Source organism: Centropristis striata, chromosome 13 (assembly GCF_030273125.1).
Source record: "Centropristis striata isolate RG_2023a ecotype Rhode Island chromosome 13, C.striata_1.0, whole genome shotgun sequence".
Classification (NCBI taxonomy): domain Eukaryota; kingdom Metazoa; phylum Chordata; class Actinopteri; order Perciformes; family Serranidae; genus Centropristis; species Centropristis striata.
Genome location: NC_081529.1, coordinates 32,718,514 through 32,741,535, shown reverse-complemented (window position 1 = coordinate 32,741,535; position 23,022 = coordinate 32,718,514). Strand labels below are relative to the sequence as shown.

At 35.0% G+C, this 23,022-nt stretch overlaps 3 protein-coding genes and 1 long non-coding RNA gene across 4 annotated transcripts in view; 2 read left to right on the top strand and 2 right to left on the bottom strand.

The window, feature by feature from the left end:
* The window catches only part of LOC131982920 (brain-specific angiogenesis inhibitor 1-associated protein 2-like protein 1), a 77,406-nt gene extending 76,366 nt beyond the window's left edge, over positions 1-1,040 (top strand). The window contains exon 14 of the mRNA XM_059347517.1: positions 456-1,040. Within this exon, the coding sequence (XP_059203500.1) occupies positions 456-528 (73 nt within the window). The 3' untranslated portion in view covers positions 529-1,040. The remainder of the gene's footprint in view (positions 1-455) is intronic.
* The window catches only part of LOC131982946 (uncharacterized), a 596,045-nt gene that overhangs the window by 269,638 nt on the left and 303,385 nt on the right, over positions 1-23,022 (bottom strand). The window lies entirely within an intron of this gene.
* Positions 2,383-16,561, bottom strand: bri3 (brain protein I3). The gene is made up of 3 exons (XM_059347536.1): positions 15,824-16,561; positions 10,679-10,787; positions 2,383-4,272 (listed from the first exon to the last, which is right to left on the bottom strand). Exons 1-3 carry the CDS (start codon positions 15,978-15,980, stop codon positions 4,140-4,142), a joined length of 399 nt encoding a protein of 132 aa, XP_059203519.1. The 5' UTR covers positions 15,981-16,561; the 3' UTR covers positions 2,383-4,139.
* The window catches only part of tecpr1b (tectonin beta-propeller repeat containing 1b), a 29,459-nt gene continuing 26,943 nt past the window's right edge, over positions 20,507-23,022 (top strand). Inside the window, exons 1-3 of the mRNA XM_059347502.1 lie at positions 20,507-20,605; positions 20,801-20,899; positions 22,336-22,567. Coding sequence (XP_059203485.1) covers positions 22,343-22,567 — 225 coding nt within the window. The 5' untranslated portion in view covers positions 20,507-20,605; positions 20,801-20,899; positions 22,336-22,342. The remainder of the gene's footprint in view (positions 20,606-20,800; positions 20,900-22,335; positions 22,568-23,022) is intronic.

Sequence of the window (23,022 nt, the reverse complement as noted above, 5' to 3'; positions counted from 1 at the left end):
TCGTGTAGCTGTATTTAAATAGGGAAAACGTGGAGGAGTTTGGTCGCTTCTAACTGTCCATCTGTTTGGATCCTAATGAATGAACTGGGCTAAGCTAAGTGCTAGCCAAGTAGCTCCGCGCGCCAGGGCGATTGAGTGCACGCATTGAGACGCAAGAGGTCTGTATCAACTCGTCTTACTTACCCGAATAACATGTTTTAATATGAAAAAACGGTGGAGTGTTCCTTTAAGAGCTGCATATCACGAATGCTGGGTCTTGTTGGTTTTCTGAGAATCTACTGCACCTACTGGTACCTTGTTTGCCATGTAGCAATAAAAAATATACTAAAAACCTGGATTAATCTGGTTAGTCACATTGGACTGCTATTATTTTGAACACTACTGTAGAGTGCAGAAGCCCAAAAAGAAATCCATCCCAATTAAAAGCATTGTTTGTCTCTGCTGCGTGTCCACAGAGGAGGGAACCCGTTCGCCACAGTCAGACTACGTCCAACCGTCACCAACGACCGCTCCGCTCCGCATGTCTGATCTTCTCCACGTTTCCACAAACCCTCCATCCAACATCTCCTCCACCTTCCTGTGTCATCCACCCGGTACCTGCAGCTTCTCTTTGGTTCTGATGGAGCCAGACAGAACTGAGGCCGCTGAGAAGAAGAAGAAAAAAAAAATGCCATTTGAATCTTGGACCCCGTCACTGCTGCAAAGTATTTTGAGAGCGTTTTATTTTACAGAACAGATGCTCATTTATTTAAGATATATATATATTTTCTATGTCTATTTTTGTCCCTCTGTTTGTGGTGGTGAGTTAAAGGACCACATTCTTCCCTGCACTTGAAAAAACGGATGAATAAAACTGGTCAAAGAAAATACTGCAATGTATTTATGCTGTTGATGTTGCTTGTTCGTCGCTAAAATGACTGTTAGAAATATTTTTCTGTTGCCATAGGACAGTAGAAGAATGTACCAGAGGACCTCTGCATTTCACCTTCAGGTCCTCAAATGATGTTGACTTTTGATGTGAAGAGAGAAAAATGCAAACACTTAGAGAGATGCACCCAAAAAAAGGCACGCAAGTGATCTTTATCCTTATGTCCCTCTTGTATATATACGTTTGTACACCAGATGCTATAAATATCGTCCTTTGCCATCTAGACTATCATGGAAACAGGACTTGCCTTAATGACACAAACATAACTACTGTAAAAAACTATATATATATATCATTTAACTGCTGTAATATTCAGATTGTGGACAATCACCTCATCTTCTCATCGACAGTGCAGTCACTCTGCTTTAATCATCACACATGGCATTTGAACTTACGTTTTTGGCCCACATTACAACCTTAATAGAATTTGCTGTATGAAAAATAAAGATTTATTTCTTCAGTTTGCTGTTTGGTTTGTTATCCTGCTCAAGTAATCACACACACAAAGATCAGTCTGGATGTTGTTCGCATGTATTTCTTTGATTGTATGAATAGTCACTAACTTTTTGTGTATTTAAAGGGAAGGGTGCAGATCCAGTAGGAAGTATGTATTGGTATAGTAGGAGATTAAGTCAATTTTTCAATTATTCCAGGTTTTCCTCAATTATTTTGGTTTTGATCATCATACATCCAAATTTTACTTTCTTCATTTTTTAATAAAATCCCTTTTTGTGTGACTACTCTTCTAATGCACAACATGGGTCAAAAATGACTGATATCCATTTTTTTTAGCTAAGTAGCTTGCTAAGCTAACCATTAGCTAACTTCTTGGCTAAGTAGCTTGCTAAGCTAACTACTAAGCTAAATTCTTGGCTAATTAGCTTGCTAAGCTAACTACTTAGCTAACTTCTTGGCTAAGTATTTAGCTAAGTAGCTTGTTAAGCTAACTACTTAGCTAACTTCTTGGCTAAGTATTTAGCTAAGTAGCTTGTTAAGCTAACCATTAGCTAACTTATTGGCTAAGTAGCTTGCTAAGCTAACTATTTAGCCAATTTATTACTAAGTATTTAGCTTAGTAGCTTGCTAAGCTAAATACTTAGCTAACTTCTTGGCTAAGTAGTTAGCTTAGCAAGCTACTAAGCTAAATAGTTAGCTATGTAATAACACAAAAACTTTTTTTCTTCATAAAGTATGAGAGGCAAAATGGAAATAATGATCTGCTGTTATCAAAAACAAGATATTTAAAGAAAACCTGGAATATTCAATCATAAAATAAGTTGATATCAAAAGAGAGCACAGAAACACACAGCAGCATTAAATAACATGAAGGAAATGAATGCGGGTCATTTTTGACCCATGTTGTGCAATAAAAGGGGGGTCAATATGTATCAAAGGGTTAATGTTGATCTGTTTGTAAGAAAAATAATAATCAAGAAATCAGTCAAAAACACAAGTAGCATTCTTTTTTTAATTACAGTAACTCATATAAAAAGTAAGAACCTCAATCATAAGAGCGTGCGTAGTGTATTTTCTAAAGCAAGATTTTTTTTTCTTCTTTTTTTAAATCACTCCCACCCAGTTCTATCTCTTTTTCTTCTGCCATGGACAGTTATATAACATCTTGCTGCGATGGAAGACGTAGACACAGAGATACTGCAGATACAGGGACGTAGACATTCTCCATTGATTGTCTGGCTGGGAGGAATGGGGCAGGGTGACTTGTCACAGAGTACTAAGATTAAAAATCCAGAGATTATACACATTATTGAGAGACTTTTCTTCTGCTTTTTACTCTCAGCATGCTTCCTCAAAGTGAAACTCCTGCACATTGAAGCAGGAGTTTGGCACAAGAGTCCTCTTGAAGAAGGTAGAAGTCCAAAGTCAAACAGTGATTGAGGTTGTAAAGTCGAGGGCGTTTCAGATTGTATGTACCTGAGGTCTGCATTGGCCCTGGAAAAGCACAACCCAGCAGAATAATCATTAAACAAACTGTCAGTGCAAATATGGCCCCAAGAAATAATATCAACAAAAACAGACAAAATGGTGCAGGCGTTCTGTCTGGCAAAAGTCCATTGTTTCAGCTGGGACAGCTCACGTCCAAGGATCTTCTTTTTTTTCCTCCTTTTTCTTTTTTAAGAGCGAGTCGAGAAACAAACAGTTCAAAAAAAAGGTTTACATTTTCTGGAAAGCTAATACAACAGTGATCTACATGGATGCTGTGTTGAGTACAATGATACTAAGCACAAAATATGTATGCAGTGTGCCAGCAAAGACAAAAGAGAAGAAGAAAAATAACCCTCAAACCAATAATTCTGTTAATTCTGGCTTGAAAATAACATAAAGGAATCTGCTCAGATCCTCGGATAACTGAGCTTAAATCAACTAAACTACATGTTAGTTTAGGAGAAATCATGACTGATGGAACCTCTGATGATCACTCAGCATGTAGTGAAGGCACTGACAACAGCTGGACACGTACATATGCCAGAATATATCTTCAACCAGCAGATGAAAATAGATTTCTACACGTGCCTCTAATAAAACATCATAATTCATGGTAATATCATTGATCATTTGTTGTACATAACATAATAATGGCAACAGCAATGTGCAATATTAAGAAAAGATAACAAAAAGACAGAGATGCTGGATTATGTGTGTGTGTGTGTGTGTTCTTGTACTTCCTACATTGTGGGGACCGGAACTCGTTTTGAACCAACAGAGTGAGGATCTTTTTTGCAAAGTGAGGACATTTTGGCCGGTCCTCACTTTAAAGGCTTTTTTGAGATTTCAGACTTTGTTTTAAGGGTTAAAGGTTACATTAGGTTTATGTTTCAAAAAAGATCATTCATAACTACCTGAAACTGTATTTTGAGGTTACAAAACTAACTAAAATTAGTGAGAATGTCCTTCGTTTTCGTCTTTTTCAACATTTTTTCATACGTAATGAAGATGGATCAGACAAAGGAAATAAAGGCAAAATTTACTGTGACCTCTTTTAATCTCCCACCCAACAAATGCCCCATTAAAAAAGACAAAAAACTAATAAAAAACTAAACTAAAACTAAAGAAAAATCCAAAACTATTATAACCTTGGTAGGGAATTAATTATTCCAATGAGGGTCCTCACAAAGATAGAAGTACAAGAGTGTGTGTGTGTGTGTGTGTGTGTGGGAGCAGGAGCAGGTGCATGAGCTGTGGTTTGGTCCCTCTAGCCGAAAGTGGCTCCACAGTTGGGACACCTTCTCTGACGCAGCGCGAAGCAGAACAGGAGCCCCAGGGGGAAGAAGAAGATGGCACACAGGATCCCCAAACAGGTGAAGTCATCCTCCAGGACACCGACTCTGCAACACACACACACAACAGGAAGCATTAGTAAAAAAAAAAAAAGTAACACAGACTGAAACAGAAATACTGCCTACAAATTAGAGGTCGACCGATACGGGTTTTATAATGCCGGTGCCGAATTTTGTGTCTTTTTTTGATAACTGTGTGTCTTTTTTAAATAATTTTGTGTCTTTTTTGGTCATTTTGTCTTTTTAAAGTAATTTAGTGTCTCTCATTCATTTGATTCTCAGTTTGATTCTCAGTTTGTTGCTGTATGTTTTTACTGGTGTACTGCTAGAGTATTTATTTATTACTTATGTGTATTTATGTTCATTCAGAGATTGTATGTTTTTATGTGTTTGATTGCATGTTTTTATGTGTGCCATGTTTGTATTTTATATATTGGAAAAGCCAAAGACAAATTTCCACCACGGTGGACAATAAAGTCCTATCTATCTATCTATCTATCTATCTATCTATCTATCTATCTATCCATCTATCAATCCATCTACTGAGGCAGTGTTTTAATCACAATATAAACCTTTCTCTAGATGGATTCCTGATCACAACCTCTATATGAAGTGACTGTTAAAGTTTCCTGTTGGAAACAAACATCGACAAAGCGACAAAAAATAGCAAACCACGAGAAGAAACAAAATAACAATAAAGAAGCACAAAACATCCACAAAGAGACAATAAAGAACCTCCAGAGATGCAGATCGACCACAAGTAGGGCTGGGCCATATGGACCAAAAGTCATGTCCTGATATATTCAATAGTATTTTTAATAGCTGACAATGCAAACCAAAGCTTCTCTTTACTTTTTATTTAAGTATTAAATAACTTTTCAGTCAGCAGATTCATTCCTTTTTTTTCCGTGCATTATTGCACATAACTATTTATAGATTTGAATGTTACAATTTCTTTATCTGTGCTGTTTTATTGAGTTAATACCAATGTGTGGTTTACATTTCTAAATTAAATACATTTTATTTCTCTTTATATATCCACATTTTTAATTACCTATTTATAATTTATATTGCCTTGTTCTCTTTCAGATTTATTTTCATGACTGTATTACTTTAGAAGCTGTAACAATTTTAATAAGGTTAAAGCCAGGTCATCACCACAGCAGAATCTAACATTATCAGTGTAATTAAGGCCTATTTATCGAGATTATTTCTTTTTAATCTACACCACGAATGTCAAAAACCCATAGTTTTTGTGAAATTCTGTTATAGCAGTAAGCGCTTTTCCAAGCAGCTTTTCCTTCTGCGTGTCTTTAGGCTTGATGTGATACATTGCATTAGTTAATTCCTTCTGGGGGCCTCCAGCAGGTTTAGTGGCGGTGCTGGTCGGGGTGGTGCAGTCATGAGACGTGTTAGCACTCTGTTCACCGTGACTCTGGATTAAAGCTCCCCTCAGGCCTTCAGAACAACTTGGTCATGATCTGATGATTGTTTGTTGGGGTTTTTTCCTTATATCACACAAGGAAAACTCCTTTTTAGATTCTACTTTCTTTTTTCTAAGGATCTTTTTTTAAATAAAACCAAAAAAGAACGATAGGCCAAATGCTGAGCCACCTCTACATCGTCACCCTGTTAAAATAATCGCCTAACTGATTTTTTCAAGTTTTGCAGGAAACACAAAAAACTTCACCAAAAGTGTAACATATGACATTTATTGATCATTTCACTCAAAAAGGATGGAACAAAGGATGGCTATTGGCATAGTAATAACACAGTGTGTAAATTATGAAACTTAAGAGAAGTAAATGACTTAGGCAATTTTTTGAACATGCCTTTGTGACTTAACTGTCATGTAAAATTAACTGAATTAACCAACAAATACCCCATTACAAAAAAAACTAATAAAAACTAAACTAAAACTAAAGCATTTCCAAAAAAAAATACTAAACTAAAACTAAAGAACTCACTCTAAAAACTTGTTAAAACTAAATGAATTTGAAAACAAAAATTCACAACAAAATTAAAAATAAAGCTAATGAAAAAAATAAAATAAAATAAAATGAATAAAAATAATAAAAATAATAAATAATAAATAAATAAATGATAAAATAAGTAAAAACAATAAATAAATGATAAAATAAGTAAAAACAACAAATAAATAATAAAATAAGTAAAGAATAATAAGAATACAAAATAAATAAATAATAAAATAAGTAAAAAAGATATGGTAACACTTTATTTTGAAGGTGTCTACATAAGAGTCACACAAGCCTGTCAGAAACATGACATGACAAGTATCATGAGCATTAATGTTGCTTCAAAGTGTCATTAATGTTCATGACACATCCCATGTCATGTTTATGACATGCTCATGTCACTCTTATGTAGACACCTTCAAAATAAAGTGTCACCATATCTTGCTTAAGTCACAAAGGCATGTTAAAAAAATTGCCTAAGTCACATTTTATTTTGACTTAGGCATAATAAATCCACTTAAGTCACACACTTGACATAGGCCATTATCTTAAAGGGGTAAAATCACATGATCTGATCAACTGATGGAGGTGATTTTACCATAGGTGGCTATGAGGAGATGATTTAGGCAAAAAAAAACAAACAATTTTGACAAAAAATGACTCTTTAAACACTTTATGACACTTTAAAAATGCCCCGTTGTTTTTACAGAAAAAAACTGGCAGCTGTGGTTACCAGAATATTTCCGTAAAAAATACAGTACATGTGTCAGCATCTATACAGAACAACTTGTACATTTTACAACCTAAAACTGTAGTAATTTTTAAAAAAAATACATTTTAAAGTTGTAGATTATACCTTCCTTTACTGCTAATTTAACAGGATGATGCTGCTTTTGCACTAATTATTTATGCAAAATTTACATGCAGATTTTAACAGTGTGACGACATGTGAAGTAGGCATTTGTGTCAGGGAGAGAAAAAATGGAAAAAGGGCTAACTTTAGCTCACTTTAGCCTCAGCTGATTATTAACAGTAGAAGTATTTGCAGACTGAACTTGTTGGTCTTTATGAATGAGGTCAGGCTCAGAATAAGCAGTGTCTTAGAAATGCTTGAACAGTGAAATGTCAGGAAATGTGATATGGAATTAGACCATATCACATATATGAGCTCTTTTTTTCTTTATATATATATATATATATATATATATATAAAGAAAAAAAGAGCTCTTACTAGGGTTTGTCATATTTAGTTATTTTGTAATGTTTGTTATTCTTTTCTCATATAACTATATTTATCTCGGAAAAAGATTGGCCTATTTTATTTCATAGGCGATTTTTTTTTATTTAAATGTGCACTTTATGGAGCTTTGATTTTTTTTTAAAAAGGGTTCGGTAACGCTTTATATTAAGGTCCTTGTAATAACCATTAATTAACAAGTAATAAGGCCCTTGTAAGTCCTTACAAGATGCTTATTAACATTATTGTGTGTTTATAAGCTTATATAAGTGTTAATAATGGCATTACAAACACCCATGACCCACCCATTATGTCTTCGCCATGCCTTTATTAATCTTATTTTGTTTGCTTATTGATATTAAAATATACTTTATTGCTCATCTATTATAAGTTAACTATAAGTTAACTATGCTTTTTGCAACTACCGGATCTAAAGCGAGAACAATGCCTTATTACTTGTTAATTAATGGTTATTAAGGACCTTACTATAAAGCGTTACCGAAGGGTTCTCCTGTTGTTATACAGTATTTAATTTCACTTAAATAAACGGTTTCAATAACACGACTTTGACTAAACATTTGCTCTCATTTGCATTAAAAATATCAGGATATATATCATATATCAATATTCAGCCTAAATATATCAGGATATGACTTTTGGTCCATATCTCCCAGCCCTAACATTAATAACTGTCATGTTAACTTTCAGTTCAAGTAAAACTGAACAGAAGTCATTCTAACAATCCTTCTATGAAATAAAAAGCGACACAAAGTGCTTTATAAGTACTCGGAAAAAAGATATATGGTGTATTTTATTACTGAAATAAAAGCAGTGGATGGGAGGACATGAGGTTTATTATGAACTGTGTCCTGGATCTGATCCCTCCGTCACATGTTTGAGGCTAAAATCATCTGACTGACTGACAGGATGTTGAGTCAGCTACAGAGAAACCATCTTCAAAAACTGAAAGTCATGTCGGCTTAAAGAGAAACTTCTCTTTTTTTCAACCTGGATGCTATTTCCCTGTGTTTGTGAATGACTAATGAGGACAGTCATTTCTGAAGTTTGAACACTTTTGTTATAAAAAGTGTCTGACAACATTATGGAAAGTACCCGACAGAGAAATTATGGGTTTTAATATGTGCTGCGACTGACTTATGAAACCCCTATTTTAACACTTTGATGCACAACATGGGTCTAAAGTGACCCGACTGAGTTTTTATGTTCTATATCTTTGCAATAAATTAATTTTATCATTCAGTATTGCAGGATTTCCTCAATTAGTTTGTTTCTGATCATCATACATCCTAATTTTATATTTTCCTTTATTCATTTTTTAATAAAATCCCTTTTTCTGTAACTACTCTTTTAATGCACAACATGGGTCAAAAATGACCCATATCCATTTTTTTTTTAGCTAAGTAGCTTGCTAAGCTAACTACTTAGCTAACTTCTTGGCTAAGTATTGACCTAAGTAGCTTGCTAAAAAAGTTGACAAAGATGAAAACGAAGGACATTTTCACTATAATTTTAGTTTGTTTTAGTTAGTTTTGTGATGGATCAGACAAAGGAAATAAAGGAAACATTTATTGTGACTTTTTTAAATCTAGCACCCAACAAATACCCCATTACAAAAAAACTAAAACTAACACTAAAACTAATAAAAACTAAACTAAAACTAAGCATTTTCCAAAAAATAAAAACTAGCAAATTCACTCTAAAAACTCATTAAAACTAACTGAATAGTTAACGGTTAGTTTTAGTTAGTTTTGTAACCTCACAATACAGTTTCAGTTAGTTATGTTTTTTTTTTTAAACTCTTATTTTTATTTTTATTTCAGTTGACGAAAATGTTTTTTCAATTCTAGTTTTCATTAACTTAAATAACTTTGGTCCCCATTAGTCATTTTGACACAAAACCATGGTAATATAGGGCCCAGGTTAAAAACTACTGACGGTTTGGTTTAACATCAGGTCACACTGACTGACACTTGACGACATGCATGCAGGAAACATTAAAATACACACACAGATATTATAAATAAAGATGCAAAGACAGAGAGCTGTTCTCAGAAACAGGCTTAGTCACAGAGAGCATGGGACACTCATGTTCCAACACGAGCTCATCTAAAGGCCTCAGTGCTCAGAATTACCATCAAATACAAGCTAATGTGTGTGTGTGTGTGTGTGTGTGTGTGTGTGTGTGTGTGTGTGTGTGTGTGTTCTTGTACTTCCTACATAGTGAGGACCAGAACACGTTTTTAACCAACAGAGTGAGGACATTCCGGCCGGTCCTCACTTCTTTAAAGGCTTTTTTGAGATTTCAGACTTTGTTTTAAGGGTTAAAGGTCACATTAGGTTTATGTTAGGGTAAGGGGTTATTATAGTTAACGAAAACGAAACAAAATAACGAAAACTAGAATTGAAAAAACATTTTCGCTAACTGAAATAAAAATGAGAGAGAACTAACTGTATGAACTGTATTATATTGTGAAAATGTCCTTCATTTTCGTCTTTGTCAACTTTTTTCATACATAATGAAGATGGATAAGACAAAGGAAATAAAGGCAGAATTTACTGTGACCTCTTTTAATCTCCCACCCAACAAATACCCCATTACAAAAAACTAAAACTAATAAAAACTAAACTAAAACTAAAGAATAAAAAAAAAAAAATACTGAACTAAAACCAGCAAACTCACTCTAAAAACTCATTAAAACTAAATTAATTTGAAAACAAAAAATTCACAACAAATTTAAAACTAAAACGAATGAAAAAAAAGTAAATAAATAATAAAATACGTAAAAAATAATAATAATACAAATAATAAATAAATAAATAAAATTTGTAAAAAATAATAATAATAAAATAATAAATACATAATAAATAAATAAAAAATCCAAAACTAGATTAGATTAGATTAGATTAGATTAGATTAGATTCGACTTTATTATAGCGGGGAAATTTCTTTGTTTGAGCCAACCACAAAAATTGCACACAAAATTATTTCCCTTTTAGATAAAGATAAAAAATAAACAATCTATAATATAAAAGACATTTAACAATATACAATATACAATATACTATATACAACATAGTGCAAATTAAGTGAAGAAAGTGCAGAATGCAAATTAATAACCTATTTTATTAAAACCTTGCTAGGGAATTCACTGTTCCAATGAGGGCCCTCACAAAGATAAAAGCACAAGAATGTGTGTGTGTGTGTGTGTGTGTGTCTCACCTGCAGGCAGGACAGCCCCCCACCACCACCACAGACGGCTGTATGATGGTGTAGGTCCCGGGGTACGGCTGCTGGGCGATGGCAGGACTCATCTGGGCTGAAGGGTAACCTGCAGGACAGGACACACTGTTATTAAGGACATTCACTGGAATCATTTTTGATCATTTCAATGCACAATGTGTGTTTCTTTCTGGGGTTTTCTCAATCAGAACAATAACAAAAGAAAGAGTTTGGCAGCATTGTTAAGAACCGTGAGTTTATTAACCTTTATTGGTCCAGCTGGAGCTTTGTTTCACTTGTTTCTATGACGACGTTAACAAAAAGAAAGGCAGCTGCTACCGGAGCGTTTATTATCTGCCGTGTTGCTGTTACCGGAAGAAGTGGAAATGTTATGTAATTTTGTGTCTTTTTCTAATAATGTTGTTGTCATTTTGTGTGTTTTTTTGGTAATTTTGTGTCTTTTTCTAATAATGTTTTGTCTTTTTTTTTGTAATTTTGTGTCTTTTTCTCATAATGTTGTCATTTTGTGTCTTTTTTTGGTAATTTTGTGTCTTTTTCTAATAATGTTGTCATTTTGTGTCTTTTTTGGTAATTTTGTGTCTTTTTCTAATAATTTTGTTGTCATTTTGTGTCTTTTTTGGGTAATTTTGTGTCTTTTTCTAATAATTTTTTGTCTTTTTTTAGTAATTTTGTGTCTTTTTCTCATAATGTTGTCATTTTGTGTCTTTTTTGGGTAATTTTGTGTCTTTTTCTAATAATTTTTTGTCTTTATTTAGTAATTTTGTGTCTTTTTCTAATAATGTTGTCATTTTGTGTCTTTTTTAAGTAATTTAGTTTTTTTCTGTCATTTTGTGTCTTTTTTGTCATTTTGTGTCTTTTTTTGTCATTTTGTGTCTTTTTTTGTCATTTTGACACTGCCTCCAGCGGCCCCCAGGTAATTTGAGTTTCAGTCCCCTGGTTCAGGAGGTTTTCGTCAGCAGCCGAATTATGCCCAGAGGTTTCCTCCTCTCCAAAACAAATGGACGAGGTGATTAAAACCAGTAAAAACACTGAATAAAGCAGTTTCATGTTAAAAATCAGAGTTTCTTCTGCCACTAACATCTGCTCAGCTTGTTTCTCTGATAACTTCAGATCCAGATGTCTGATGCTTAAAATCCTTTCAACCAGTAAAAATCAAGTTATAAAAAAATGAGAACAATGTGTCTTAAATCTAAATAAAAATGTAATTTATGACGCCTATATGACGCTGTTGACAGGCGGCCAAATTAAACTGACAGTTACCTCTGCGTTTGAAAAATTGTTGGAAACATTTGAAAAACATAAGTACACAATTTAACACAATATATAACATAGATAGAGTTGTTTTTAGACTTTGTGGAGCGAAAACGTTGCATAATATACCTTTAAAACAAAATATATCATGCTTTGATTATTGTGACTGTATGAGAGTTTGTCAGACAGTTTATTGCTCTGAGCCTCAGGCCATATTGATGTTTTTTACCACCTGTGTCAATCTCCCGTGATACTTGTGTGACACAGTAAACTTTGATACCATAATCACGCTTGTTTACATTTCGTTCTGTCTGATAAGGACTCACTTCTCTGAGCGAGAGACAGAAACTCCACCAGAACACTGTTTAACTGTACACACACACACCAAGTTATTATAGTTAACAGAAACTAACGAAATAACGAAAACTAGAATTGAAAAAACAGGAGATTTGTCTCAAATTTGTCAACTTCCTGTGCATTTATTTCTGTCTGTCACATGCATGGTTCCTTTCTCTCCACAAACACTTGGCTAGCAGTCTGATTTTTATTTTTTTTTCTAATTATAGTACAGTATCAAGCTGCCAGGAACCCAAAATACAAACAAAAGACACAGGTTTCTATGGAAATGTATCTTTTTTCTTTCTTTTTTTACTATTTATACACACAAAAACAGCAGAAACAATAATAGATAAATAAAACTATAAAAAAAACTATAACATTTTATAAAACAGTCTATGTGCATGTAAATTAAAAATAGTAATAGAATTGTAGAAAGAAAATTCACACTTTAAAAATGGTCTAGAAACATAAATGGCACTTTAACTGGCTTTCTCAGCTCGTCTGTTATATAAATAAAGTTATTACTGTAAATAAAACATGCTCAGTGTATTTTCAATGAATCGATGGATAAAAATGAGTTTTTTTAAAAACAATAACTAACTGAATGAAACTGTTTTTTGTGGTTAAAAAACTAACTAAAATTATAGGGAAAATGTCCTTTGTTTTCATCTTTGTTAACTTTTTTCATACATAAACCTTTTTGGTTGATATGAAATCTATTTCATCTATCTGGTTTTATGACTTAATAAACTTATTGGGGCTGAGATGGATCAGACAAAGGAAATAAAGGAAACATTTATTATGACTTTTTTGAATCTGGCACCCAACAAATACCCCATTACAAAAAAGTAAAACTAATAAAAACTAAACTAAGCATTTCCCAAAAAATAAAAACTAATTAAAACTAGCAAACTCACTCTAAAAACTCATTAAAACTAAATGAATTTGAAAAGAAAAAATCACAACGAAATTAAAACTAGAACTAATGAAAAATCCAAAACTATTATAACCTTGGTACACACTCAGTATTTTTCCCTTTCAGTTGCAGAAATCCAAGAGTATGGTTAAGCAAACAGGAAATTACAAGCAATTACAAGACATGACACTTTAGTTCTTAGGTCAGAGTAACTTCCTTGTTGTACAGCCAGTCAGGTGATTGGATGACTGTCTCTTTCATAAAAAGGCTTCTAACAGCTCTGAAGGTGCTGCTGTGTTCTCCACACTGTGCCAAAACGTCATCATGGACATATTTCACATTCTGATACTTACTATAAAAACTCTGATCAGGTAGAAACGACGAGGTGAAACCAAACAGACTAATAATAAACTCTATTTTATCCTTTAAACCAGGGGTCTCAAACTCGCGGCCCGCGGGCCACTTGCGGCCCTCGTGACGATATTTTGTGGCCCCAACCTTGATATGAAAGTTTAATGTGAGTTTTATATGAATGGCACTTTACCGTGTTGTGTGTGGAAGGTCCCTTTAATTACTTTTTTTGGTAATTTTGTGTCTTTTTTAAATAATTTTGTGGGTTTTTTTGGTAATTCTGTGTCTTTTTTGGTCATTTTGTTTATTCTTTAAGTCATTTAGGTTTTTTTCTGTCATTTTGTGTCTTTATTGGTCATTTTGTGTCTTTTTGTAGTAATTTTGTGTCTTTTTTGGCCATTTTGTGTCTTTTTTGGTCATTTTGTGTCTTTTTTTGGTTATTTTGTGTCTTTTTGTTGTAATTTGGTGTCTTTTTTGGCCATTTTGTTTCTTCTTTAAGTCATTTAGGGGTTTTTTCTGTCATTTTGTGTCTTTTTTGGTCGTTTTGTGTCTTTCTGTAGTAATTTTGTATCTTTTTTTGGCCAAATTTGAGCTTTTTTGGTCATATTGTGTCTTTTTTGGGAGCCATTTTGTGCCTTTATTAAGTAATTTTGTTTTTTTCTGTCATTTTGTGTCTTTTTTCGGTCATTGTGATACTGCCTCCAGCGGCCCCCAGGTAATTTAAGTTTGTGTCCCATGGTCTAAACAGAGAAAGTGGCCACTGTGACCGATAGATAACTCAGGAAAACATTAACAAGGTTCAGGCAGAAACATGGTCAGACCACACAACATGTGTTCAGTTTGTCATTAAAGAGACATTGAGACAGAATCAGATTTCTTACTGTACTGTGACAAATATAATCATGTGATAGAGGTTCTTTGACAAAATAAATAATTAAACACATAATATTTACTATATCGTCACACTGTTAAAATAATCGCCTAAGTCATTTTTTGTCAAAATTGTTTTTTTTTGCCTAAATCATCTCCTCATAGCCACCTATGGTAAAATCCCCTACACCCTCAGTTGATCAGATCATGTGATTTTTCCCCTTTAAGATAATGGCCTATGTCAAGTGTGTGACTTAAGCGGATTTATTATGCCGAAGCCAAAATAAAATGTGACTTAGGCAATTTTTTGAACATGCCTTTGTGACTTAAGCAAGATATAGTAACACTTTATTTTGAAGGTGTCTACATAAGAGTGACACAAGTGTGTCATAAACATGACATGGGATGTGTCATGAACATTAATGACACTTTGAAGTAACATTAATGCTCATGATACTTGTCATGTCATGTTTCTGACAGGCTTGTGTCACTCTTATGTAGACACCTTCAAAATAAAGTGTCACCATATCTTGCTTAAGTCACAAAGGCATGTTCAAAAAATAGCCTAAGTCATTTATTTCTCTTAAGTTACATAATTTACACACAGTGTTATTACTATGCCAATAGCCATCCTTTGTTACATCCTTTTTGAGTGAAATTATCAATAAATGTCTTAATTAATAAATTTACATTGTCTGTAAATGTAGTTTTTTTTCTTTCATTCTCTGTCTTTTTTTAATCATTTTGTGTCTTTTTTGGTAATTTTGTGTCTTTTTCAAATAATTTTGTATCTTTTTTTAGTAATTTAGTGTTTTTCATTTAGTTTTTTTTTCTTTCATTCTGTGTCTTTTTTAAAGTAATTTAGTGTTTTTTTCAGTCATTTTGTGTCTTTTTTTTGTCATTTTGTGTCTTTTATTTTTAGTAATTTTGTGTCTTTTTTGGACATTTTGTGTCTTTTTTTGACATTTTGTGTCTTTTTTGGTCATTGTGATACTGCCTCCAGCGGCCCCCAGGTCATTTGAGTATGAGACCCCTGTTTTAGACCCATGTTGTGCATCAACGGGTTAAAAAAAGGCGCATCTTTTCTAATTTATGCAGAAGCGATGAATGTAAATACCAAACATGTTATTGCCACAGTGCGCATGCGCAAGATTGAAGCACCTGATAAACGAAACTTATGACTCTTTCAGGTATTTTTAAGTTAAAGTCTCGGACTCGGTGATTCAACATAAAGCCCTATGACCTAAAAAGACTCACAGACTCCAAATAATGTCAAAAAAAACTTTACATTCCCCTTTAAACGAAGACGGAAGTGTGCAGCAGCCTCTTCCCGTCTGCCTGCTTGACTTTCTGGTAAATGTGGACCGTGTGCGTCTGCACGTAACGCGGCTACTTGCCTTGGCCGTCGGGGTACTGGTAGGGCGGGGGGGCCGAGGCGGGGATGGCCCCATAGCCGGGCTGCTGCTGCTGCTGCTGGGGGCCGTACTCATAAGCCCCCGGGACGGCTTGGTAGGCTGGAGGTCTGTCCTGGAGGAGAGGTTTGCTGTCCACCATCTCTCCCGACGTGATGCGTCCTCAAGTTGTCTCCTGGTGAAATATTTGATGTCCAGCAACAAAAAAAAGGCTCAAACTGAACTCCGGCTAGTGAGCTTTTGTTGTCCAAACAGCCGTGAGACGTTGATTAACACGCAGTGGCGACAAAAACAAAGAAAACAAAGAAAAGACGCTGCGCAAAAATGAAACTTCGTCCCTCTCCATGCGCCAACTTTGTCCCCCGGTGGCGCAACAACCCCAAATGTTTACCAAATGTCCACTTTAGAGACAGGAATGGTCTGATCGGCGTGCTGGTGGTTAACTTAACTCCATTTCCCTCCTCGCTGCTGCTCCTTTGGTACCGATACAACAGTAATGTGTCATCGCAGCGCCGTCTAACTCAGCTGGAACTCAGAAAGGCTTTTCCTTTCTGTCTGGATTGTCACAAGAGAAGAATCATGTGATGAGCTGCTGTAGCGCCTCTGCGCACCGAAAGGCTTCTTAAAGCGACAGTTCAGGAAAATAAAAGGCTCAGTGCTGCATGCAGCGTGCACCGCAGAGCAGCACACCATTAGCTCCCAGCGCCCAGCACTGGTTTCAGTCACAGGTCTGCACACAATGCAGCCGGCAGACTGGCATGTAATCTGTCATTAGGGAGGGTTTTAGTAGGCTGGACCCCTGAATGCATGAGGGGCAAACACCCAGTGTTTACTCTGTGACTTATATAATTGCTGTCCTCATTATGGCTGGGTTACCCTTATTGTTGCATAATATTGGACTCACATCCTCAGATTCAGGATCTGGTTTTGGAGAGGCAGGATGTTCAAATTATCCTCATTTAATACATGAATATAAGTACAACAGTAAATAAAATGTAATCCATACAATATACACATTTAATGTAATCACAGGTCAAATTCCATTTAGTAAACAGCCAATAGCTGATGGAATAAAATACATCATAATCTCCCATTATCTCATCATCGTATATATATATATATATATATATATATGTATATATATATAGATAGATAGATAGATAGATAGATAGATAGATAGATAGATAGATATTATACAGGTGCATCTCAATAAATTAGAATATGATGGGAAAGTCAATTCCCAGTAGTTCAAGTCAAATAGTCCCATATTGAGTCATATAGATGGACATACATTTCATACTTTTGAGACATTGAATTTTAGGTTTTCATAAAATGTAAGCCATAAATGAACACATGAAATGTCAATAATAGATCCATATGATGTGTTTTTCCACTTTTTGAATTTAATTATTGACATAAATATACTTTCCAGGGACTTGCAAAGGCGCCCCCTTTTGGAGCAAGACACAAATACTTTACTTTTTCTGACTATAGTTGCTATGCAACTCTTTGGTTTTGTGGTCATTTTGTGTCTCTTTGCAGTTGTTTTGTTTTTTTGTGTGTTTTTTGTGTGTGTGTGTGTGTGTGTGTGTGTGTGTGTATATAATATGATGAGATAATGGGAGATTATGATGTCTTTTATTCTATCAGCTATTGGCTGTTTATTAAACGGAATTTGACCTGTGGTTACATTGATTGTGTGTATTGTATTGATTACATTTTATTTGCTGCTGTACGTATATTCATTAACCTTTACTCTATATACTTTAACCTGTATTCTACTTTACTACCATATGACTTTGTTCTCTTGTGTTTTATTCATCTCCAGTATCTGGAGTCCTCTATGTCACAACAAGGCCACGGTGAACTGAAAACTGAACAAATATGACACATATTTCCCTGTGGTAGAGCTCCAAGACTCACACTGGGTGATGGAGGGAAAGTAAATAATTATTGGACAATTTTGAGGTAAGTTTCACTTTGAGTTTTTACTTAAATGGAAAAATAAATATTATAGTCTTGGGTGTATCCCGAGACAGTTGGCCCCTGGACACAGACTTGCAAAGGCACCTCCTTTTGGAGCAAGACACAAATACTTTACTTTTTTTTCCTGACTATTTAAAGTTGTTATGCAACTCTCTGGTTTTGTGGTCACTTTGTGTCTCTTTGCAGTTGTTTGGGGTTTTTTATCTCTGCTTTTGCATCTTTTTGTGGTGTTTTTTTGCATCTTTTTGTAGTCATTTTGTTGTGATCTCTTTGGGGTTGTTTTGGCCCTTTCATAGTTATTGTGAGTCTCTTTGTGTCTATTAGCACCTGGTTGCATCTATTTGTAGTTGTTTTGTCTCTTTGTCCTGTTTTGTGTCTCTGTAGTTGTTTTATGTTTCTCTGGGGTCGTTTAGAGTCTCTTCCTGGTTGGTACATGTTTCTTTGAGTGACATTATATAGCTGAAGGCTTTGTAACCCTCAAGTTTGAACAACCACCAGACTAACCTGCCTAATTGTGCATAAAGTATTAAATATTATAAAGTATTTAAGCTCCACCTTGAATCAGCACCAACTAAATCATACTTACATATTGACCCACCCCAGAATCATATTTTAAGAGCCTTTTTTTTTCGCTAAAACTTAAATATTTTTGTGACATTACACTGTAAAAAAAAACTGATATACTAGACAAAGCCATATGAGAAAGGAGAAATCTGTAATTACTGAAGGAAACTGTAAAGTGTCTGAGGTGCAGGAAGGCTCACTGGAACTGATCAGACCTTTGTGGTTGTTAATGTAATAAATAATACGAGTGAAGCTAATAAGTTCAATTAAATTCATGCATGTTATTCATTTTTCAGAATATATATATCTTATATACATATATATATACACACACACATATATATATATATATATATATATATATGTATATATATATATCGTATACGACCTATATTAATGAGTTGGAAATTACGTAAATACATGGCCAAATTGAACATATATATTGGATCAAATAATCATCTAGTGCAGGGGTCTCAAACTCAAATTACCTGAGGGCCGCTGGAGGCAGTATCAAAATGACCCAAAAAAAGACACAAAATTACTAAAAAAAAAGACACAAAGTTATTTTTAAAAAGTCACAAAATGACAAAAAAATACACAAAATGACAGAAAAAAACGAAATTACTTAAAGAAGAAACAAAATGACCAAAAAAAGACATTGAATTATTAAAAAAGACACAAAATTGCCCCAAAATCCCACACAAAATTACCAAAAAAAAGACACAAAATTACCAAAAAAATGTATTAAAGGGACCTTCCACACACATCACGGTAAAGTGCCATTCATATAAAACTCACATTAAACTTTCATATCAAGGTGGGGGCCACAAAATATCATCACGAGGGCCGCAATTGGCCCACGGGCCGCGAGTTTGAGGCTCATGATCTAGTGATATTCTCAAGAGCTTTAAATGATTCTTTGACCCAGAAAATGTAGATTTTGACACCAACATTGACCTTCTGGTTGGCTTGGAAGATATATTGGTTCTCATAGATTTTATATGGGTGCCATCTCCGATCCACAATCTTGATGAAGTGGCTCTCATCAAAAATTGAAACTTATGGTGATGGAGATCATCTGGAAAAAATGTGACACTTTTGTCCGACGTGTCCCCTTTATTTAGCTCCGCCTCCTGACTAAAAGGAGTAATGGTCATTTGAAAGACCTGGCGATTTTGAAAATGGGGCATTTCTTGGAGTCAGAAATTGTTAAACTTTTAGTATGTTTTTAAGTACATCTGATACTACTGTAAACCACTGAGAAACCTTTTGTTAGAAGTTTTTTTAGGGTTAAACCATATTTGCACCTGCTTATTAATACCAGACTGTGAAATAACTCCTATACAAGTAAAAGTCCTGCATTTAAACCATTACTTAAGTAAAAGTATTAGCAGCTTAATTAAAGTATATAAAGTAAATCTACTCATTTGGAATAATAAAAAAAATTGCATCAATATCACTGATGCATTAACAGGGATGGGCAGTAAGAGATTACATGTAATCAGGATAACGTAATTAATTCAACCCAGATTAAATATTTTAAAATGATGGTAATGTTGGAGAGGATTACTTGATTATATCTTTTTTTATATCTACATATGGCAGTCACTGACACTGAGTTTTGTGTTTACATTATCTCTAAGCCAGAATCATCAAAATTACAAGAAAAACAGGCTTGAAATATTTCACTCTATGTGTAATGAATCTATATAATGTATGAGTTTCACTTTCTGAAATAACTGACAAAAAATATTGAACTTTTTCACGATATTCTTATTTTTTTTTTAGATGCACCTGTACCTACAGTTTATACTATACTAAACTTTTGGCATTGCTTCTTGTCATCCTGATCCTCCTGTTGGTTGGTGTTTGTGATGAACTTTCTTCAAACTGCAGCCAAACAGGTAAAACCAAACCTTTTGCGCTTCAATAATTCATTTGGCGCTGAATAAATTATTGAAATATGCGCGTCAATCAGCTGCTGCCGTCGGAAAAAAACCCTTCAGGAGCTCCTCCGCCAATCAGAGAGAGGTAGATCCCACACTCCTGCAGAGTTTCAACCAACCACAGCGCTGCTTTCCTCCATTTCCTGTTGTGGAGTCGGGAGTTAGACGGAGCAGCATTCCTCTGGTCCAGAATGAGAATTAAACACCACAGCCGGCATTTATGACTCCACTCTTCTTCACCACAGCTGTTGCTCATGACAGAGCCTCATATGTAAGTAAATATAATGTGTGTGAAAGTGTGTGAGGGTTATCTGACAGCAGGCTGCAGCCTGGACGTGTAAACAGCTTATAGCCGACTTTGCGGCATACTGTCCGGCTCCATATCAGCTATTATTACGCACGATTTGCACGCTTTAACTCCCTCTGTTTGTTATTTAACATGCTTTTTTTATTATTGTGTCCCCAGCATGGGCCTCGCAGATGGCAGGTATCGACTGTTGCACCTGATGTCATGTCTCGTGTGTTGATATTCCCTTGACAACCGCGGATCGGATACCAATAACAGGTAGGCTGTGTGTGTGTGTGTGCGTGTGTGCGTAAAAAGCTCCACTGCAGGCTGCAAGTTTATTCTAAGAAATTGCAGTCTCATTTAAGAAAAAAATAACTATGTGATTTTATTAGGCTACATTTACTCCTTCCTTTAAGGCATTAGTTCAGTTTATTTTAATTAGGGAATAAAGCTCCAGGGTGTGTCATGTTATTGTGTGTATTTAATTTAATTTTAATAAACCGAATAAAGGCCTGTTTGTTTGAATGTTAAGCGGTAGTCGAGGCAGAGTGACTGTCAATACTGTAGCGGATTAGTATCAGTCCATAAAGCAAAGGGTCAAGCTAAGGGACCAGAATAAACACAAGACTTCCGGTCAGGACTTTCAAAGTAAAAGCAGAGAGGTGGTTGTTATGGTCACTGAAAGAAAAATCCAGAATTAATCTTGTAAATTAGAGGGGAAAGTAAGAATCACAACAATAAGAGGGTTTTTATTTCTAGACTCAAGCTATAAAGCTGAGAATAAAGTCAGAATTCAAGACTGAAGTAAAAAAAAAAAAAAAACTACACTGCAAAAAAGGTGTGTCTAAAAACACTAAATCTGAGGGAAATGATCTTGCTGCATGGACAGATAATTTCACTTGACTATATTTCTTAAATTAAGATTGTTAAATCTAGAAATAAGCATGTTGAACACTAAAAATAAGAAATTAACTCTTAAAACAAGAAAAAAACAAGTGTAAACTAGTGAATTTTGTGTCCTAAACAAGTCGCTCTGCATAAAAAAAAGTAATGTAATTCTAACAACCGAGAATTACTATATTGCATTTACAAAAATCATAAATGCTTTCTAAAATCTGATTTATTTGTTCGCAATTTTGATTGGACACACACTCAAAAAATCAAAAGCAAAGTGGATTCATGGAATTAAAGTTGGACTTTTTATGTTTATGTTATTTCATTTTATTTAGTTTTATTCTTTTTGACTTGTTTATTCTCTGTTAATGTGAAGCACTTTGTGACTTCTGTCTGCGAAAGGTGCTATATAAATAAAGTTAACTTACTTACTTACTTACTTACTTACTTACTTACTTACTTACTGACTTGCTGGGAATGAATAGCGTTAATGTTTGCTGATTCAGGAAAGAAATGAACCCTTAAAACAAAATGAGTTATCTAACACAAGTTTTTTTTTTATCTTGGTAAGAACCAAAGAATTTGCAGTGTGTTTTTCTCTTGCTTATGTCTTATTATGGTGATGCAGACGAGACAGAAAGAGAGAGAAAGAGGGAAAATAACTCTCACTATTGAAAGGTGAATCTAAATGTAAATGTAGCCTTACTCACAGTCGTATCTCTTCAGGATATCAATAAAACTTGAAGTGCACAGAGTGATAAAATAAAAGCCAGACAGCTTTGAAGGATGAGTGTGATCTTTCTTCCTTCCTGTCTCAGGGCCATCATGCCCATCACCATGCTGTGGGCGGTGGACGTGTACGGCCGGGTGTACAGCCTCTCCACGGCCGGCCAGCGATGGGAACGGGCCGACGACACGCTGCTGGAGCTGAAGCGTGTGACGGCGGGGAAGGGCCGCTGCTGGGGCATCGGCTGCGACCACCATGTTTACCTCAACATGATGCCCAGCGAGACCTCCATCCGCTACCGGGAGGAGACCTACGAGAACCAGGTGGGACCCCGCTGGACACTCACACACTTATAGTGGAGATGATGGAGGTTGTTTTAGGCCTGGGTGATATACCGATATATATAGGATGGATGGATGGATGGATGCATGGATGGATGGATGGATGGATGGATGGATATATGGATGGATGCATGGATGGATGCATGGATGGATATATGGATGGATGCATGGATGCATGGATGGATGCATGGATGGATGGATGGATGGATGCATGGATGGATGGATGGATGGATGGATGGAATATGGATGGGTGGATGGATGGATGGATGGATGGATGCATGGATGGATGGAATATGGATGGGTGGATGGATGGATGGATGGATGGATGGAATATGGATGGGTGGATGCATGGATGGATGGATGATGCATGGATGGATGCATGGGTGGATGGATGGATGGATGCATGGATGGATGGATATATGGATGGATATATGGAT